The following is a 17,557-nucleotide window of genomic DNA, read 5'->3' on the forward strand; positions in this document are numbered from 1 at the left end:
ACATAACCGCTGTAGTTTAACTATTTTAGAAACGCTGACATGTTCCCTCCTGACCCTCCCTGGAACTTGTTAGAGTATATCAGTAGATGATCACCACAACAAAACCCAAATCGGAAAACTCCTTCACACAGAATACAATCTGGTCACTGAAAATTAATTTAGAAGACAACAGATACTAAGAATGCCCAACAGAGCCCTACTCTTGGGTCTGTAACTGATCCTGTGACCAAATCAGAGCCATCTGATACCATAAACTACGCCTACAAAAGTTCCCAGGCCTAAGGGGATTTCCCTGCTGACCTCCATGTGACCACTGTGTTCGTTCGCCTTGCTGGGGAGGAGGTTCTTTCTTTCAGTAGGGGATGCCCAGTTTCTTTTATGAACAACAGTTATAATTTAATTTGTGTGAGGGACTATATCAGTATTTTAAACCTTAATATACAGGGAGTGCAGAATTATTAGGCAAGTTGTATTTTTGAGGATTAATTTTATTATTGAACAACAACCATGTTCTCAATGAACCCAAAAAACTCATAAATATCAAAGCTGAATATTTTTGGAAGTAGTTTTTAGTTTGTTTTTAGTTTTAGCTATGTTAGGGGGATATCTGTGTGTGCAGGTGACTATTACTGTGCATAATTATTAGGCAACTTAACAAAAAACAAATATATACCCATTTCAATTATTTATTATTACCAGTGAAACCAATATAACATCTCAACATTCACAAATATACATTTCTGACATTCAAAAACAAAACAAAAACAAATCAGTGACCAATATAGCCACCTTTCTTTGCAAGGACACTCAAAAGCCTGCCATCCATGGATTCTGTCAGTGTTTTGATCTGTTCACCATCAACATTGCGTGCAGCAGCAACCACAGCCTCCCAGACACTGTTCAGAGAGGTGTACTGTTTTCCCTCCTTGTAAATCTCACATTTGATGATGGACCACAGGTTCTCACTGGGGTTCAGATCAGGTGAACAAGGAGGCCATGTCATTAGATTTCCTTCTTTTATACCCTTTCTTGCCAGCCACGCTGTGGAGTACTTGGACGCGTGTGATGGAGCATTGTCCTGCATGAAAATCATGTTTTTCTTGAAGGATGCAGACTTCTTCCTGTACCACTGCTTGAAGAAGGTGTCTTCCAGGAACTGGCAGTAGGACTGGGAGTTGAGCTTGACTCCATCCTCAACCCGAAAAGGCCCCACAAGCTCATCTTTGATGATACCAGCCCAAACCAGTACTCCACCTCCACCTTGCTGGCATCTGAGTCGGACTGGAGCTCTCTGCCCTTTACCAATCCAGCCACGGACCCATCCATCTGGCCCATCAAGACTCCCTCTCATTTCATCAGTCCATAAAACCTTAGGAAAATCAGTCTTGAGATATTTCTTGGCCCAGTCTTGACGTTTCAGCTTGTGTGTCTTGTTCAGTGGTGGTCGTCTTTCAGCCTTTCTTACCTTGGCCATGTCTCTGAGTATTGCACACCTTGTGCTTTTGGGCACTCCAGTGATGTTGCAGCTCTGAAATATGGCCAAACTGGTGGCAAGTGGCATTGTGGCAGCTGCACGCTTGACTTTTCTCAGTTCATGGGCAGTTATTTTGCGCCTTGGTTTTTCCACATGCTTCTTGCGACCCTGTTGACTATTTTGAATGAAACGCTTGATTGTTCGATAATCACGCTTCAGAAGCTTTGCAATTTTAAGAGTGCTGCATCCCTCTGCAAGATATCTCACTATTTTTGACTTTTCTGAGCCTGTCAAGTCCTTCTTTTGACCCATTTTGCCAAAGGAAAGGAAGTTGCCTAATAATTATGCACACCTGATATAGGGTGTTGATGTCATTAGATCACACCCCTTCTCATTACAGAGATGCACATCACCTAATATGCTTAATTGGTAGTAGGCTTCCGAGCCTATACAGCTTGGAGTAAGACAACATGCATAAAGAGGATGATGTGGTCAAAATACTAATTTGCCTAATAATTCTGCACTCCCTGTATTGTGTTGCTAAGTGAAGTTAGAGTATTCTGGAAAACCTTAGTTCTTCCAGGAGGAAAGCTCCTGTGTAATATAAGCCATATGGTGAATATTAATAACTTTGGAAGACCTATGCTTTTATTTCTGTGCATTACCAACCTAATGTACTTGTGTGCTAATACTATCACTATTGTGTGTGCTGTGTTATTTCACTAGGTGCAGCATTCTCTGATTTGGTGTTGTGTGGCGATTTGTAGAGCATCTGATGGCATGCTGCTGAAGGGTGTCATTGCGGGTTCCATCAATAGTGCTTAAAAGTAAACATGATAAACTGCAGCTTATTGGCTGGTAAGAGGGTTGCATAATACTTTGGTCCAGCGCACCTTGTTTCACTTTTTTATCTCTGTGTCAGCAGCATTGCACAGCTGTGGTTTGTTTCAAATTAGATAGCCTGTCAGTGTGATGTATTTTAAAACTTTACCACAGCTATGCTCGAAGTATCTTGAAATTGTGTTTTGGGACCTGCAGTCCGGCGTTTCGGTAAAGGAGGAGCAAAATGAATTGTTTTAGGTGCCAACCTGCTCACTGGGGAATGATTTAGTGCCAGGGTGCCTTCTGTGTTATGTTCTGTGTGGGTGGTTTGTATTGTTCAAAGGTATGACCTCTTTCACAACTGGCTTGCAGATCTCTTATGCCTACTCTCTCATTGTTCTGGCAGGGTCCTAAAATGGAATTGGAAATGTATGTTTTCGATGACTCACTAAATTGACCCTCAGTATTTCTTAGTAGTCATAGGAGTAGATCCATTCACTAACTGCTTGTGTGTGACTGTGACGCTGATTCTGGTGAGGTGCTTCTCACCTGCGTCCTATTAAAGGGTGCTATTCTGCATTGCGGTTTGAAAGGTTGCTCATGTTGAGCTGGCCCGTTCCATAAAGCCCCCCTGGCACGTTGAGCTGCAGGTCCTGGATGCTGGATGCTGTCTATGATGTGTTTGTCATAGACAAGGCAGACAGACCGTGAGTACTTCAACTGGGACAAAATTAAGCCTGCGCTAGCTTGTTGCAATGGGTCAGCCTAGCAGCCTAGGCCCAGGGAGCTCCAGCCTAGCAGCTGCAACTGCAATAGAACAGAAAGACAATCCTTAAGAGATGGCAGAGTCTTGAAGAATGGACATGAAAAAGATCTTAGTAAAGCACTTCAGCTGCCCGCCTTGTTCTGCGCTCGATCACAGGGACACAGTCATGGCAGAACATGCTCCCAGAGCTCTAGCCGAGTCCTTGCCATGCCTCAGTCCCATTCCCTGTTCTATTCATTACCGGTGGAGGCTCCCAGTAACCACTCGATGTTACTCCTCGGCACTGAGCTTTGGTGAGATGGTAATCTTGGAGACAACATATGTCAAAAAGAGCGGTGGGAACGGAGGCAAAGGGAGCGGTAGACGCTGGTAGAGGATATGGGTTTTCAGGATGCATGTATAAGTGAAAGTAAAGGTTAAGGTGAGATGTCCCTCCCGCTACCCCTGGCATTTTGGTCCACTGACGTTCATGCTAGTGTGCGCCATATTAGGTCAGAGGGCGGCAGGTTATTTAACCCTGCATAGGCTGGTGCGCATATTAAGTCAAGGGAGCTTTTTGCTTTCTACTTGGTGGGTTGGCTATCAGTAGTACATCAAGTGCATGGGCACCGGGCCCACTTCATTTTAATTTCTGGTTCTCTTTCACACCCAAAGAGGGGACAGAAGGGCCTTTTTTGCTTTCTCACCCCGGGCCATGGCACACTTGCTACGCCACTCCTTGTTTTAAAATGGAAAGCGGACTTCTCTGAACTCGGGAGTGATGCATTATTGCTTTGTCTCAGCCGGGCACGGGTTTGTGGGTGCGAGCCCAGCGCTGGCAGACTCCTTTATTGATGTCACCACCTACGGGGCGACGCGAGGCTGTGTCGTGCCACCCGCTTAAGGAGCGCCTTTGGCTTCGCATTGTGTATAACAGCCGTGTGGGGCTGGTAACGTGATCGGGTGCTCGGTCTCCGCTCCCTCTGGCATGCCCCGGTGCGCTCGGCACACTCGGTGCTATTGTGCACGGGCTGCTCTCGGCGCGGTGCAGACGCCGCTCCCCGTCTGCGCGAAGCAGCAAATCACGCGCGGTGGGCGCTCCTGAGACCTGTCAGCGCCGGGCTGAGGCTGGGCGCGCTTCTGGGAGCGCCTCATCGACACCGCTGACGCGCAGGGGAGGCGGCTCTCGCGCCACGGGCGAGCAGAAGTTCCATTGGAAAGTGCAAAAAGATGAAATTACTGGCCACGTCCTAGCCAGACGAGGAGCATTCGCAGCGCCGACTGGAAGGGGGAAGAGCGAGCAGGCGCAACAATTTCTTTCTGATCCGGGCTGGGTGTGAACAGCGCCCTGTCCCGGGGGCGCCGATTTGGGATTTTTTGGGCTTTTGAATATTAACTGCGGATTTGGATGTTGGAACACTGGGCGGATAGTGACCCGGCTTCACACGTTTACCCTGTAAAATGAGCGAGGAGGCGAAGGAGAAACATGCCAAGCACGCCCACAGGAAGAAGAAAGGGAAAAAGGTAAGGGACACATGTGATCGCAACACTGGCTCGCGCGCTCTGTATGTGTTTGGGGACTGACTGACTTTGAGGAAGAGAGAACTTGCTAGAACCCCGAGGGTTTTGTTGATGTTGAGAACTCGTGGGGCGTGTCCGCTCCGGCAGAATGGCTGGATGTTTCAGCACCGATGCTTTACTAAACCGTTGCATCATTTGCGAAATACAATCTGTTAAATCCCTCCACGATGCTGCTAGTGAGATGTGTCCAAAGTGAACATGTGAACCTACTTTGATGAAAGACGTGTATATCCCCTGTATATTTGTACGTGCGTATGATCTGTATACGTTTGACAGCATCGTCATGTAAACATTTCCAGAGACTGTTGCATGTCTTGCAGTGTTATCTTTCCATAGTCTCTCCGTTAAAGCCGCGACGTGTTTTCCAGTTTTTTCGTTTGTTCCTACAGAAGGGCTGGGGGAAGCAACTCCACATCCGTGCCCCCGATACCACCGGTCCTTTTGCCGCTCCATGTTTATCTACTGCCTGGATAATGGCTCTTGATATGTAAATGGTGGATGGAGATGTGTCAGCTCAATAACCATTCTCTAGCAGCATTTAAAACACGTATTTCCATTTTAAATAAATAATAAAGGCGCGACAGGGCATACAGAACACTAGTGGGTGAACACTTCCTGATATTTAAAAGGAGATGGCGTGTCTGGATTTTTTTTTGTTTCCAAAGAGTGACCAGTTGCGCACATCATAAAGTGGGGGTGCACAGCTCGACAGTGTCTTAGGGGCTCCGCAGTTATTCAGTCTGGTACCATCTCTATACCTCAGACCCCCACTCGTGCCCACTGCGAACCCTCACTTGCCCATTCGAAAGCAGGGTTCCAACCTCCATTTGTACAGGGCTTGTCTTTCACATACATACTGTTTTGGCTCAATGGCTGGTGGTTACTTCTCACAAACACCTCGTGACGGAGATAAAACTATGTTGAAATGCTGTTCTTATGCATCGTTCTTACATGCATTAGGTCCCTTTCTCTTCACCATGCAGCTTCGGCTGCCATATTATTATGGATTAGTGTTAGTGAACTGCTGATAAGTAGATGGCAAGAGGGATCATTTTTTATAACGTTTGGGATCAGTTTATCATTTTTGTTCTAATGTCTGTGCCTCACACATGCATACACAAACTCTGCTCCAGAATTCAGCTACCTCTCCTATCACTTGTTGACTATATACTTGCTTTTGGCCCTGTACAGCACACTGCTGCCTTGTGGCCTGGTTCATGCTATAGAAATACCACACATACATTTGCCTCCTTCTTACAGCTTGGTGAGATAATCCTTGCATCAGGATGGCGTTCTGTCAGAGATAAGGCTAGAGCAGACAAGGGCGTCTTCCAGACCAATGTATTGTGAGCTCTGCATTCTAAACCTCGCAGAAGCTCCACCCCGAAGAGAAGACAAGATGTAGACCCATGATGCAGTATTGTCCTCCTTCTTGCACGCAGAGCAGCAGTTAAGCACAAAGAAACCAATTTACCTCCAGTCTGAAGGCTCATTAAATCAAGGATACATTGGTTTTGTTGATTTAGCTTGGAGTTATGAACTGTGCTTGGATGTCAATATTGACTAGGGAGGGTCTTTGTGTTAGCACCAGACATTTTAATCAGTGGGCTGCCTTCCCTAGTGTCCGCTATGGCTTGTTACAGATCATGCGAATGCTGTGTAAAGAAGGAGGAACATGCTTACATTGAATTGATGGGTATAATTCATCATGGATGTTGCTCTCAAACCCTCATTCACAATATGCTTGAAAACACAAGCAGCTATTTTCCTAATCTTCAACCATTAACTACAGTAACCAAGAGCATATTGTCATTTTTCAGTCAATATGCCCAAATACTTTTAGTAGCAACATTTTCTGTCATTCATCTTTAATCACCTATTGTTCGTGTAACATGTTTTTTTTACATCGTTTTCACTTTTCTTTTGCTGTTGGAAGTACATCTTAGGGCACATCTTTCTGAAACCTCTTATCTACTGGTTTCATCTCAAAGCTGTTTGTGTTCCAGTAGTTAATCCCCCGTTTTCAGCAGCTTGCACTATGATAAGCCATGATAAGCCAGAGAAAAGGGATGCTGGATACAGAGGAATGAGGCAGCAATTTCAATTCTTGTGTACCTTTTTCTATGTTGCTGGAAGCCAATTACTTCTTATCATTGATGCACATGAATTTAATGCTTTTGATATTTTTTTTTGTGCTCAGCTTCTTGGATGGATATACATTATGAGTTATTTTCCTCAAAAAATTAGTAGTAGAGAAGAATGTTCTCTATGGAAGTAATATATCAAAGTTGTTGTTGAACATCTGGAGCATCAGGGTGCCGTGTACCCTGATATCTGTTTCTCGCCTACATCAAAAAGTGTATTTTCCATTGTATGCTAGTTTAGTTAAGTATCAGCTGACAAAAGTCAAGCTTTTCTTTAGGTCTTGGAGCCCATATGGAGCTAAGGGACACTTCCATCAGCCCGCTCTGAGGCTAGGGACTTTGTAATCTATGAGGCTGAAGGTATGACTTGTAAATTGTTCTGGTAAACTGTGCTCAGTTGAGGTGAGTCTTGATGTTCCGTTTCTATAATCCAAAGTCTTATGTACCTAGTGCTGCCTTCAGCCCCTTCCTGATTGTGACTTAGATTTGTTGAGACCTCAGTGGAAGTTTAGTGTTAGTTCGGAGCTGGTGTTCATGTACCATATTGATGGGTTTTCTCCATATTTAAACTGTCCAAGTGCAGCTAGGCTGATGGTGGATGTGCAGCTGGAAGTGTGGTTTCTTTATTGTCTGTAGAAGGGTGTTACACTTCAAAAGTATGAGAGGCCTTTGCCAAATAAGACATTTGTCATTATTTAGAGTATAGCTGTCTGTCCGCCAGGACAGAAGAACAATGTCCTATCTCTTTACTTGGGCATCTAAGTCAGGCAGGTGTAAATCTCCGCAAATTCAGCAGAACCATTGTGGCAACATCATCTTGAAGAAACATGACGAGGTGTAGTCCTATAGAGCCTAAGTGGGAAAGGGACAAGTCAAACTAAATGAATGCAGAAAAGACCTCCACTGGCTATTGATTAATAATTTCTTAAAGAAACACAAACCAGTACATCAATACCGTGTGTCAATGTATGATTAATTTACTGTCTATTTACATCAACTTTAAGGTTCTTTACGCAGTCTCATTATCTAAAACACAAAGAATTGCCAGCACATATTATTCCTTATTTATCTGTGCAGAAAAACGACACATCTCTCTCAGCTGTGCAAAAAAAGAAATTATTATTCACAACAATGACATATATCCCTCAATAAAAAAAGGAACTTTTTAATATCCACATATACCATCAAAACGTAAATACTAGTGGGTGATTCATCAGTGTTCAGTGTCACATTAATTACTCAAAATAATGTTCTATCACTGCACCAGTCTTTGGATTAGCTACTATCTTCTGTGCCCATTAATACAAGAGGAATATAGTTCCAAATGTATGTTCCCTTCTTCAGATTCCAGATGGTTTCTCTTAATCCTTTCAAAATGCATTGAATGCAGGTCAGGGAATCATTAGGCATTCCTCTTGTCTTTGGTAACCAACGCGTTTCGACCTCTATGTGTACTGGGCAAGTGCATTCAAGTGAAGTCATCATCAGAGCTTTTTGTTTATCTCCATAAGACAGACTCTCTTCTATAGACAAAACATAGGGGAAGGGGGAACGGAACAACAATCTCTTTGAAATATTAAACCTTGAATGGACTGAATAGAAACCATCTGAAGAAGGGAACATACATGTGGAACTATATTCCTCTTATATTAATGGGCACAAGAGAGAGTAGCTAATCCAAAGACTGGTGCGTGGGTAGCACATCATTTTGAGTAATTGAAGAGACTCTGAACTGCAGTGAACTTATCCATTAGTATAAACCTTTTGATGGTATATGTGGACATTGAAAAGTTAAGATTTTTTATTAAGGGATATATGTCATTGTTGTTAATAACAATTTCTTTTTCTGCACAGGCAAGGGAGATATGTTGTTGTTTTTCTGCACAGATAAATAAGGAATAATATGTGCTAGCAATTCTTTATGTGCTTTAGATAAGGAGATTAGGTAAAGAACCTTAAAAGTGATGTAAACAGACAGTAAATGCATTATACATTGACACAGAGCATTTATGTACTGGTTTGTGTTTCTTTAAGGAATTATTAATCAATAGCTGGTGGGGGTATTTCATGCATGCATTTTGGAAGATTTTTGAAGGCATTGAAACTTTTCTGTGTGGAGGGTACATGTTTGATGAGCTTTCACAACACAGTTTTTTTTGTACTTCAAAAACGGACTCCCAAAAGCAGGAGTTTTATTGAAAAACAAAAAATACATTTTACTAATACACTGGGAGTTTTCTCACAATGTGTGTGACGTAACTTCTTTGTTTTCCTATTAGAGACCGCCACACTTTTCCTGGATGCCCTTAACAGGAAAAAAGTACATTGGAACATCCAGACTAATTAGCAGGGATATTGACCAACTGCCCAATGTCTGACAGACCATTGGTTAAAGGGTTTTGCCAGCTGAGCCAGTGTAGGCCCCACTGTCAACAGCTTTAGAGCAGGGAACCACGAGTTTTGTTGACAGACGACTCACCACATTTTGATGGGCTTTTCTTTCCTCTAAATGATGGCTTTTGTATAGGACGCAAAACAAGTTTAATCATCTGAACATCAGGAAATTGCTGAAGACCTGGCTTTTCCAAAAAATAGTAACATCTGGTTCTTCCCACTAGCAGTGTATGTTTTTCAGACTGCAGTCTTTTAGCGTCAGGACACCCTTTGGCATATCACTTGTATTTACAATTTATTAGCATAGCTCAACATTACATGACAACTTGAACTTAATCTTGTATTCAATTAGAAACCAGTAGATTTATTTAAAAGACTATCAACTGAGCAGACTCTGCACACCCAGCTCTGTTTTCTGTGGCACTTTTAACTGGTATATTTGAATAGGCCTGAATATGCTTGTTTCAGTACTTTACTTTAAGCAGTTATGCGCTTTTGATTTAAACTCCATCCAGTGGTCAAAGTGCATAGCATGAAGTATGTTTCCGAGCAAATTCTCTTAGAGGTAAGCTCTTGTTCACTGTGATTACTTCAGGGTGAATGAGAGTTCCAACTAAAACATGACCCAAAGGTTCTTTACCTTTTGTACCATGTGGGTTTATCACCCCTCGTTTGGGGAGATGGAAACACTTGGCCTAGCTAGTCATTGCCACTTTTGTCCTAGACCAGTGTGTACTAGTAAGACTTTTCTTCGTAGAATGATGGATATGTTCTAGACAGGTTGCGGCATAGCCTGGGATGCTATGGACTTCAGCACACTCACCCTGGTTCTGGTGGCTGTGGCTGAGAGATGTTATACGTATTTGTAAATGCTTATGATACTGTTACGTAACTTGAGTAAGGGGGCTGCTTTTGTTGCTGTTTATTAGAGCTGATTGACGAGATGGGGCTTCCGGCAACCTCACATTCTTCTTGGCTAGAATTGGTTGAAATTGATCAATACCTGTTCAATGCAGTTTATTTGTGATACATTTCATTTCAGCCTTTCAACATAGCACAGACATTGCTATAAGGTGTTACGGTTACCCCTTACAGAGAACATTTCCTTGTAGCATGAGCACCCCAAATAATCGGTGCTGTACATACAGGACTCGTTTCTGTAGATTAAATCTGGATTACTAAAGGGAACTCATCCTTGATTCCCAATGTTTACATATCTTTTTGAGAAACATGTTCAGCGATACTTGAAATTCAGCTGTGCCAAATATATATTTCCTATTAATGGGTCATGGGATCAAGAAAAAACGAAACAAAAAACAAAATGGCGACTAGGCCACAATTATTAGTTGTAAGCCCCGGGGAGCCCACTCCTGGGGCTGCATTCAAAATGGGGAAGAGGAATGCGTGGCTCCCCTTCCTGAGCCTCCAGGGGGGAGCCCACCAGCGCAGCCCAACACATTCTTTATGGGGAGAGGGGACACACAGCTTCCCTCCCCAAGCCACAGCTCCAAGTCAGAGGCCTCAGGAAGCCCAACCCTGGGGCCAAACATAATAATTATGGGGAGGAGAATGCGCAGTACCCTCTCCCCAAACCATCGGAGGCCCCGGGGAGCCAACCTTCAGGGCTGATTTCTTGAAGGGATGGCCAGCCCATTCCTCAGGGTCGGCTCAACACCTGTGTTGTATTATGAGCATATATTAGTATACATTTCATGCACATGCCCTCTTATGTTTTGTAGTGCATTCTGTATTCCAGGAGAATGTTGATCTTGGAATACCTGGCTGCACTGCAGTTAAACGGGAGCTGTCCTGCCTTAAGGCCGCATTGCTGTGCTGCTGATAATAAACATCTGTTTTAATTGCAGATGCAAATTTGCAACAACCTATGTCCTAGGCAGCCCAACCCCGGGACATAGCCGTTTACCTGTCGCAGAGGCGTGGGAAGGCAAACCGTTTTTTGCCCACGCTTGACGGGAGCATTTTCAAATCTCCCACCAACTGGGCGCAAACACCAAGTCAGCTTCAAAAATACTCCCACCCACTGGGAGCAGAGTGTACGCCTGTTTTGGGACTCAGATTTAAATATCACTCCAGCATGCAGGTAGCAGCAATAATAGCTGCTCCCTGTGGACAGGAGCAATGCCGGCTCCCGAGCCAGCTGGGACCAAGGTTGCCTTGGAGCTTCCCCTGCGATCCCCATTGACACTATGGTGGATGCCCTGGGTGAACACCAGGGAAAGCACCTTTACCAGTGCCAGACTCTGGAGGATGGGCTCCCTGGGGACAAATTTGGCCCCGGGATGGGGACTGTGTGTCCTTCTTCCCTGTAAAATGTAGCTAGGCCTTGGATGATGGGGTCCCCAGTTATGAAATCGGCCTGGGGAGGGGAGGCTGCTTGCCACCCTCCCCCTATTAAATTAAACCATGTCCCAGGGATGGGGTACTCGGGCCGGAATAAGCGGGAGGAGGGGAGCTGCCTGCCCCTCTCCTGCTGAACGTGTCACCTGGTCCTGAGGGATGGGTTCTCCTGGGATCAAACTGGCCCTAGGAGTGGGGCCACATGCTCCCACTCCCTTTTGGTTTAAAGGGTGGCCCTGGGGGGTGGGGTCCCCAGAGCCTAACAATGCTCAGGGAGGTGGACCATGTGCCCCCTTTATTTAAATATGTGACCCACCGGGTGGGGTCTCGTTGACCAAAATCTGCCATTGGAGGGGGTCACATGGTCCCCCTCCATTTTTTTGTTTTTTGAGGATGAGGTCCTCAGGCTCAGGTCTTGTGCCGACTCTTCACCTTCAGCCATGCAGAGCATGAGGTTGGCTGCAGGACCTGGTTGGGGGCTGGATTTATGTATCATAATTAAAAACTACATTACATAAAAAAAATCCCTAGAAATTCACTGAAAAATCCAAAGGCTAAGGTAGCATTATAGATATGTATAATAAAAAGATCTGATTTTTATTTAAAAAAAAAAAAAACCTTAGAAAGTTACTGAAAAAACAAAGGTTAAAGCAACATTATAGCTAGTTGAATTTGTCAGTGACAATCATCAACATTTTGAACTTAAAAAGCACACAAAGTCACCAGTTAGTTAGGAGCGCTAACTAAAACTTGCACCCCGCCATGCACTGCTTATGACCTAACATATGACAACATTCATAACATGTTCTAATACATAATTTATGACATCACTGATGACTTACCAAATGGCATCACTTAATGACAACACTGATACCCTCTGGACTACAGTGAGTGTTAGTCAGTGCTCATGGGACTCTTGGACAGTAGCGATTATATCACTTTTTAGGTTTGCCTACATAGGGTACGCCACCCGATCCTGATGGTGGCTCATGAAATGGGACTCATTTCCACTTTTTCTTTGCTGCCAGGAGGAAGATGGAGAATTCATCTTTCTATACAGTATGTGGATGCCTGGTCATCAGGATATTCTAAGATGGAGTAGCCGAAACCGTTTCAGAGGTGTAAGACGAGCCAGCAATCCTCACTCTGCACATTGCTCTTTTAAATATATTCCAGAAGCTTGAAACCATCAGCTTAGCTCCGATTGTACCTAAAACACACAGGGCCTCAAGTGTAGCTCATCTGAGGTCCATGCCAGCGCAGATGGGTGGTGGGCCTGGATCATTGTAGTGTACTGGAGACACTAATATATGGGAATCGCAGTTGCTTCTGGAAACACCAGAAGATTTGGGTCTCCTAGCTCACGTATTGCTCGGTCTTCTAAGTAGCCATTGTGAAGTTTGGTTTGCTTAGGTGGGGATACGCTAATTCATACTGATGGAGATTCATGGTCTTGTACATGTTTCCTGAGATGCAATTTGATGTGCTATGTCAATGAGAGTTTCAAAAAGCAATGTATTGTTTTTTTACATTGTCTAACTGTACTTAAAATATCAGTAAAAAATCATCAGTACTATTATGCCATCGTGAACACAATCGTGCCAGACATACTCACCTTCATGACGGTTGTGGCCACCATCTTGTTTACGATGCCCTCACTTTTTTGTGAATAGCGACCATTGTGCCCGTTGGGTACCTTAATGCCAGTTATGCATTAACTATGCCCATGATGACAGTCATTATGGAAGAGGTGTGGTCTATAATGGCGAAGTATGCCAACAATATACCAAGAATGCCCACCATTATTCTGTGGGAGGGCCCTATAACACAAAAATAGCCAACATTTGCCAAGACTTAACTTATTACATCGAGGCCTGGTCCCTTCATCCATAGGTGGTCCGCACATGCCAGGGGCAGCTTATGGATGAAATGGGAGGTCGGAGATACAAGTAGTGAAGGTTGCTACTAGCATGGCAGTACACCACAGCAGTCAGTCTCTCTCTCTCTCTCTCTCTCTCTCTCTCTCTCTCTCTCTCTCTCTCTCTCTCTCTCTCACACACACACACAGTCACACACACATACTCTCTCTCTCTCTCTCTCTCTCTCTCTCTCTCACACTCTCTCTCTCTTTCTCTCACACACTCTCACTCTACTTGTACATTTATTCTGTCTGCTCCTCCTCGGCGCTGTTACTCTGACTGCCACACTTGGCCCTGACCTACTTAAGCTCCCACAGCTTTAGACGGCTTACGCACTATAGCAGGCTACCAGACTCCGATAGGATGAATGGCAGAGTTGGTCACCGCGCAGGAAGGTGCTGCTGTCTTCACACTGAGTGCTAGTGCAGGGTAGTGGCTGGCTGGCAGGCACATGATGCGGTGTAGACACAGGGCTGCTGCCTCCAGAATGTAGATATATTGTTCATGTCTGATGGGTCTCATTCCTGTTATTCTGAGGTTCTGAATCGGTAGGTCGTCATCTCCTGCAAATCCGAAGCGTGACAGCCAGAATTTTCGTGGACGTCCATTGGGATGAGGGCTTGTGTGCTGTTGCACAAACGGACGTTTCCTACTAGTCACAAGACACCCCTTAGTAAAAGGGCCTGAAGCTGTATAACTCCAAAACATGTATAGTGCACTCAAGTTTCATGGATAGTTTGTTACACGTACGACACGCAGGTCATGCTCCAACGACTGTTACCACCTTGAAAACGTGCAACATTGTATTTGAACAGAGGCAGCTCCAAATTAATACTTTCTAAAACAAGCACGCCCTGCATTATTTCTAGAGCAAACATGTTTTAATCATTATCTACAAAAGGCCGCGTATGTGACAAATAATTTTATGCGTTTTCCCTTACTAATTTATCTGACATAGTGATATCTAGAAAAAAACATTAAGTGCAGTTAAGTTTCTTTCTTCACTTCTGCAGAGGCCAGCCTTTTGTTGTGTCAGATAAGAGATAATTAATTAATCCTTGCAGTGGGTCAGTAATGCTTCAGAGCCAAGGCAGAAGAGAAATATCTATCCACTTATTGGCACTCAGGTGCCTAGTGCTTTTAAGTACAAATGCAAAAAAAAGTGATGGGTGGAATACTTGGAATAATCTTAGCCACTGGTAGTTATTCGGACCCATGTCATTTTGCCCACTGTGCCACTTTACACAGAGACCGGCCTTTTGGGAAAAAAACTGGGTCCTACTCTCCCAAAAAATCCCAGCCTGAACTGCCAAGCCAGGTCCCCTCCAGATTGAAGCATAAGCAACCCTAACTGATTTTGACCTTTTTTGGACCGGTCACTGGTTGCTTCTTGTCTTGATCAGAGGTGGCCTGGCCTGGTTAAAGAGCCACTGTGTTACTAGTGCGGCCCTCATGATTTACAAGATGATCTGCGGGATTGAAGTTTGCTGCCAAGGGTATGCAGATGCCTTGACTACATGATCAGAACCAGTGAGACCCTGTGTCCTTGATTGGAGTTGTAAGACAATTCATTGTTGGTCTGGAAGTTGCTGAAAGATCTAAAGACTATTGCTAGGTAGCTAGACTGCCCAGCTAAGCGGGAACAGAATAGCAAACAGCTCACCTTGGTGTGTCTCTTGTTAAGAATAGTACAAAAGCTCCTGTAAGCAAAGAATCATTCCCTACGGGTCGGGGTACCCAAGGCGGGTTCAGAAGGAACAGGTTCATGCCACGTTTTCATGGTAACCACCTAGTATGTAAATAAGTACCATTTATATTTGTTACATGTAAACGTATGTTGTGTAAAAGTTCTGAAAATCTGAGGTGGATCAAGTCCTATCTTGGACACAACTGGTCTCATACTGTTCCCTAACTCACAGTTTGATGCTAGTCTTTCGTATGGAGGGTCCAGGAAAATCATACAATCCCTTCAGCCATCTTTAAGGCTTCAAACTGTGTGTGCAGTGTTCTGCCCATTCAAAAGGCTCTTCGAGGCAAGTGGTTTGTACAGACTCTAGTCACAAAATATTGCTAATCAGTATGTGTTCAGACACATTCAGACCTCACACTTCAGCTTTTAAAATGGCAGCTATGTTATGTTTGAATCATCTCCGCTTCACATCCCCCATTTGGTAAGAGGCTACCTTTTGTGAGGGCAACGTGTAGTCGGCTGCTTTGTGCCTGATCAGATTCCTAACATTTAATGGTTTACATGTTTTTTTGCTGGACCCTAGCTATCAGCCAAGATAATCTACTATAAGAGATTTTTGTACAAATAAAAATATATATATTCTAAAGTAGCTAGAATCTATTGTTCTCCCTTCTAAAGAAGGACGTGAAGCATGAACACTTGAGTGAACCTGCTTTATATATGTCATTCTTCTCAGTCCAATTCATTGTTAGCCATTTAAAGTGTGAAGCCACATTGTGGCCTTCGAGTGGCCAGGAACACCCTAGACCATGGTTATAATGATGATAGGCAAGTAACATAGCCTCCCATGTGGCCATGGTAAAATTCGGACAGCTGTCTCACCTCTCCACCTGTCAAAATCTGCTCATCCAAATTGCGTACCTTGGTCTCCAGAGCTGAAATTCTAGCTTTAAACCCCATCACGTTTTTTCTTTATATTTTGCAGCTATATAACTATTGTAGTCCTCTCTACTTCATCCAGCATTCCCCCAATGGTGTCCAGGATGGATAACACCCTCTCTATCTCCTCCCAAGTTCTTACAGTGCATTGTTACCAAGTCCAGCTTTCTGTAATAGCTTCTTCCTCCTAATCTGGGTTTGAAAGAAATGTTTCTTTTCTCTACTTGGTGTTTGTCTGTGGTCCTGAACCAACAGATCTGGTCACATGGAGATTTTATTTCAGGAAAATTAATGTGTTCTTGTCTTAGTCTTACATAGCCACCAAACACCCTATACCTTTTGATATAATGACTGTGTAAACCTGCAGATTAATCACCACATCTTTCACTTAGTGAATTTTTCTGTTTAATAAGTTTACTTGGTCTTTTTGGCTGTACATTTGTATGTCTGTTCCATTTAATATAATCCGAATTATACACTGAGCTTTTCAGTTTCCTCTTTACAAATTGCCTGTTGCTGGAGAGTTGCCAAAGCCCATTTTTGCAATACTCCAATCAGCAGTGTCACTATCCTGAATGTATGTGTATCAGTGTGTATGTACGTGTTATTTCTAGGCAGTGACCTGGTCCAAAAGGTAGTGGTTCACTGTACAGGGTACAGATAAGCATAAAGTCAACAGTAGCTTGTTTGTGGACTGGTACTGCTGTGTGATGTAGTGTTATTTAAAGAGGTGTGTCTTAAATACTTTTTCTGAATTGGAGCAGCATTGAGACTGTCCTGATGGATACAGAGATGTTGTTCCAGATCCTGCGTATATAGTTGGAAAAGGCTTCCTGCATTGTTTTTTATTTCTGCAGTTGTTAGGCTGCAGTCAGATGATGTCCTTGCTACTGGTTTGCCAAGAACCGCCAAGGATTCTGAACTTGTCTGCAAGGTCGTGATGGATATGTAAATGATGCAGCTGGTTTTGAAGATGGCATGGCATGGCAAGGGGAGAAAAAGGCGTTCCATCGGGATGGAGGTGATTTGATTATATTTCATCAGGCCCCGGATGAGATGAGAGGAGCTGCAGTGTGTGGGATGCCCTTACTCCAGTATAGAGTCTGGGAAACCAAGGAGTATGACATTAACACTATCCAGATACAAGAGTGTGAGAGCTTGAACAGCAGTTCTGAAGTTGCTTTCTAGGAGGAATAGTTCCACATTCTTTAGAAGGTGAGAGCTGGTACCCCCCTGTGTTTTTTTTTGGCATTGTGTTCCTTGCGAGTGAGATTAGTGTTCAGGGTGAATTCATAAGATTTGGCATTCAGTGAATGTTTGATTTGAAGCCATCAAGGTTCATGTCATCCTATCCTCTGAGGACCTAGTGCTAGATAATAACTCTGTCCGGTCATTTTCTACAAACCTGGAATTTGCCTGCCTTATAGCTGCACCCTACCCCTTTGCCTTAACATCAACGAGTTGAATGTAATCATTGAGAGCCAGAGTAGC

The 17,557-nt window shown here is 43.8% G+C and overlaps 1 protein-coding gene across 28 annotated transcripts in view; it reads left to right on the forward strand.

Moving 5' to 3' along the window:
• Window positions 1–17,557, forward strand: part of ANK3 (ankyrin 3) — a 1,678,649-nt gene that overhangs the window by 502,400 nt on the left and 1,158,692 nt on the right. For 2 of the 28 annotated variants that reach the window (XM_069240935.1, XM_069240943.1), the window contains exon 1: window positions 3,963–4,565. The exons of the other annotated variants lie outside the window; for them this stretch is intronic. In XM_069240935.1, the coding sequence (XP_069097036.1) occupies window positions 4,503–4,565 (63 nt within the window). In that variant the 5' untranslated portion in view covers window positions 3,963–4,502. Of the gene's footprint in view, window positions 1–3,962; window positions 4,566–17,557 lie in introns of those variants that run through there. 28 annotated transcript variants of the gene reach the window in all.

The sequence above is a fragment of the Pleurodeles waltl genome, chromosome 6 (genome assembly GCF_031143425.1).
Source record: "Pleurodeles waltl isolate 20211129_DDA chromosome 6, aPleWal1.hap1.20221129, whole genome shotgun sequence".
NCBI classification, from domain to species: domain Eukaryota; kingdom Metazoa; phylum Chordata; class Amphibia; order Caudata; family Salamandridae; genus Pleurodeles; species Pleurodeles waltl.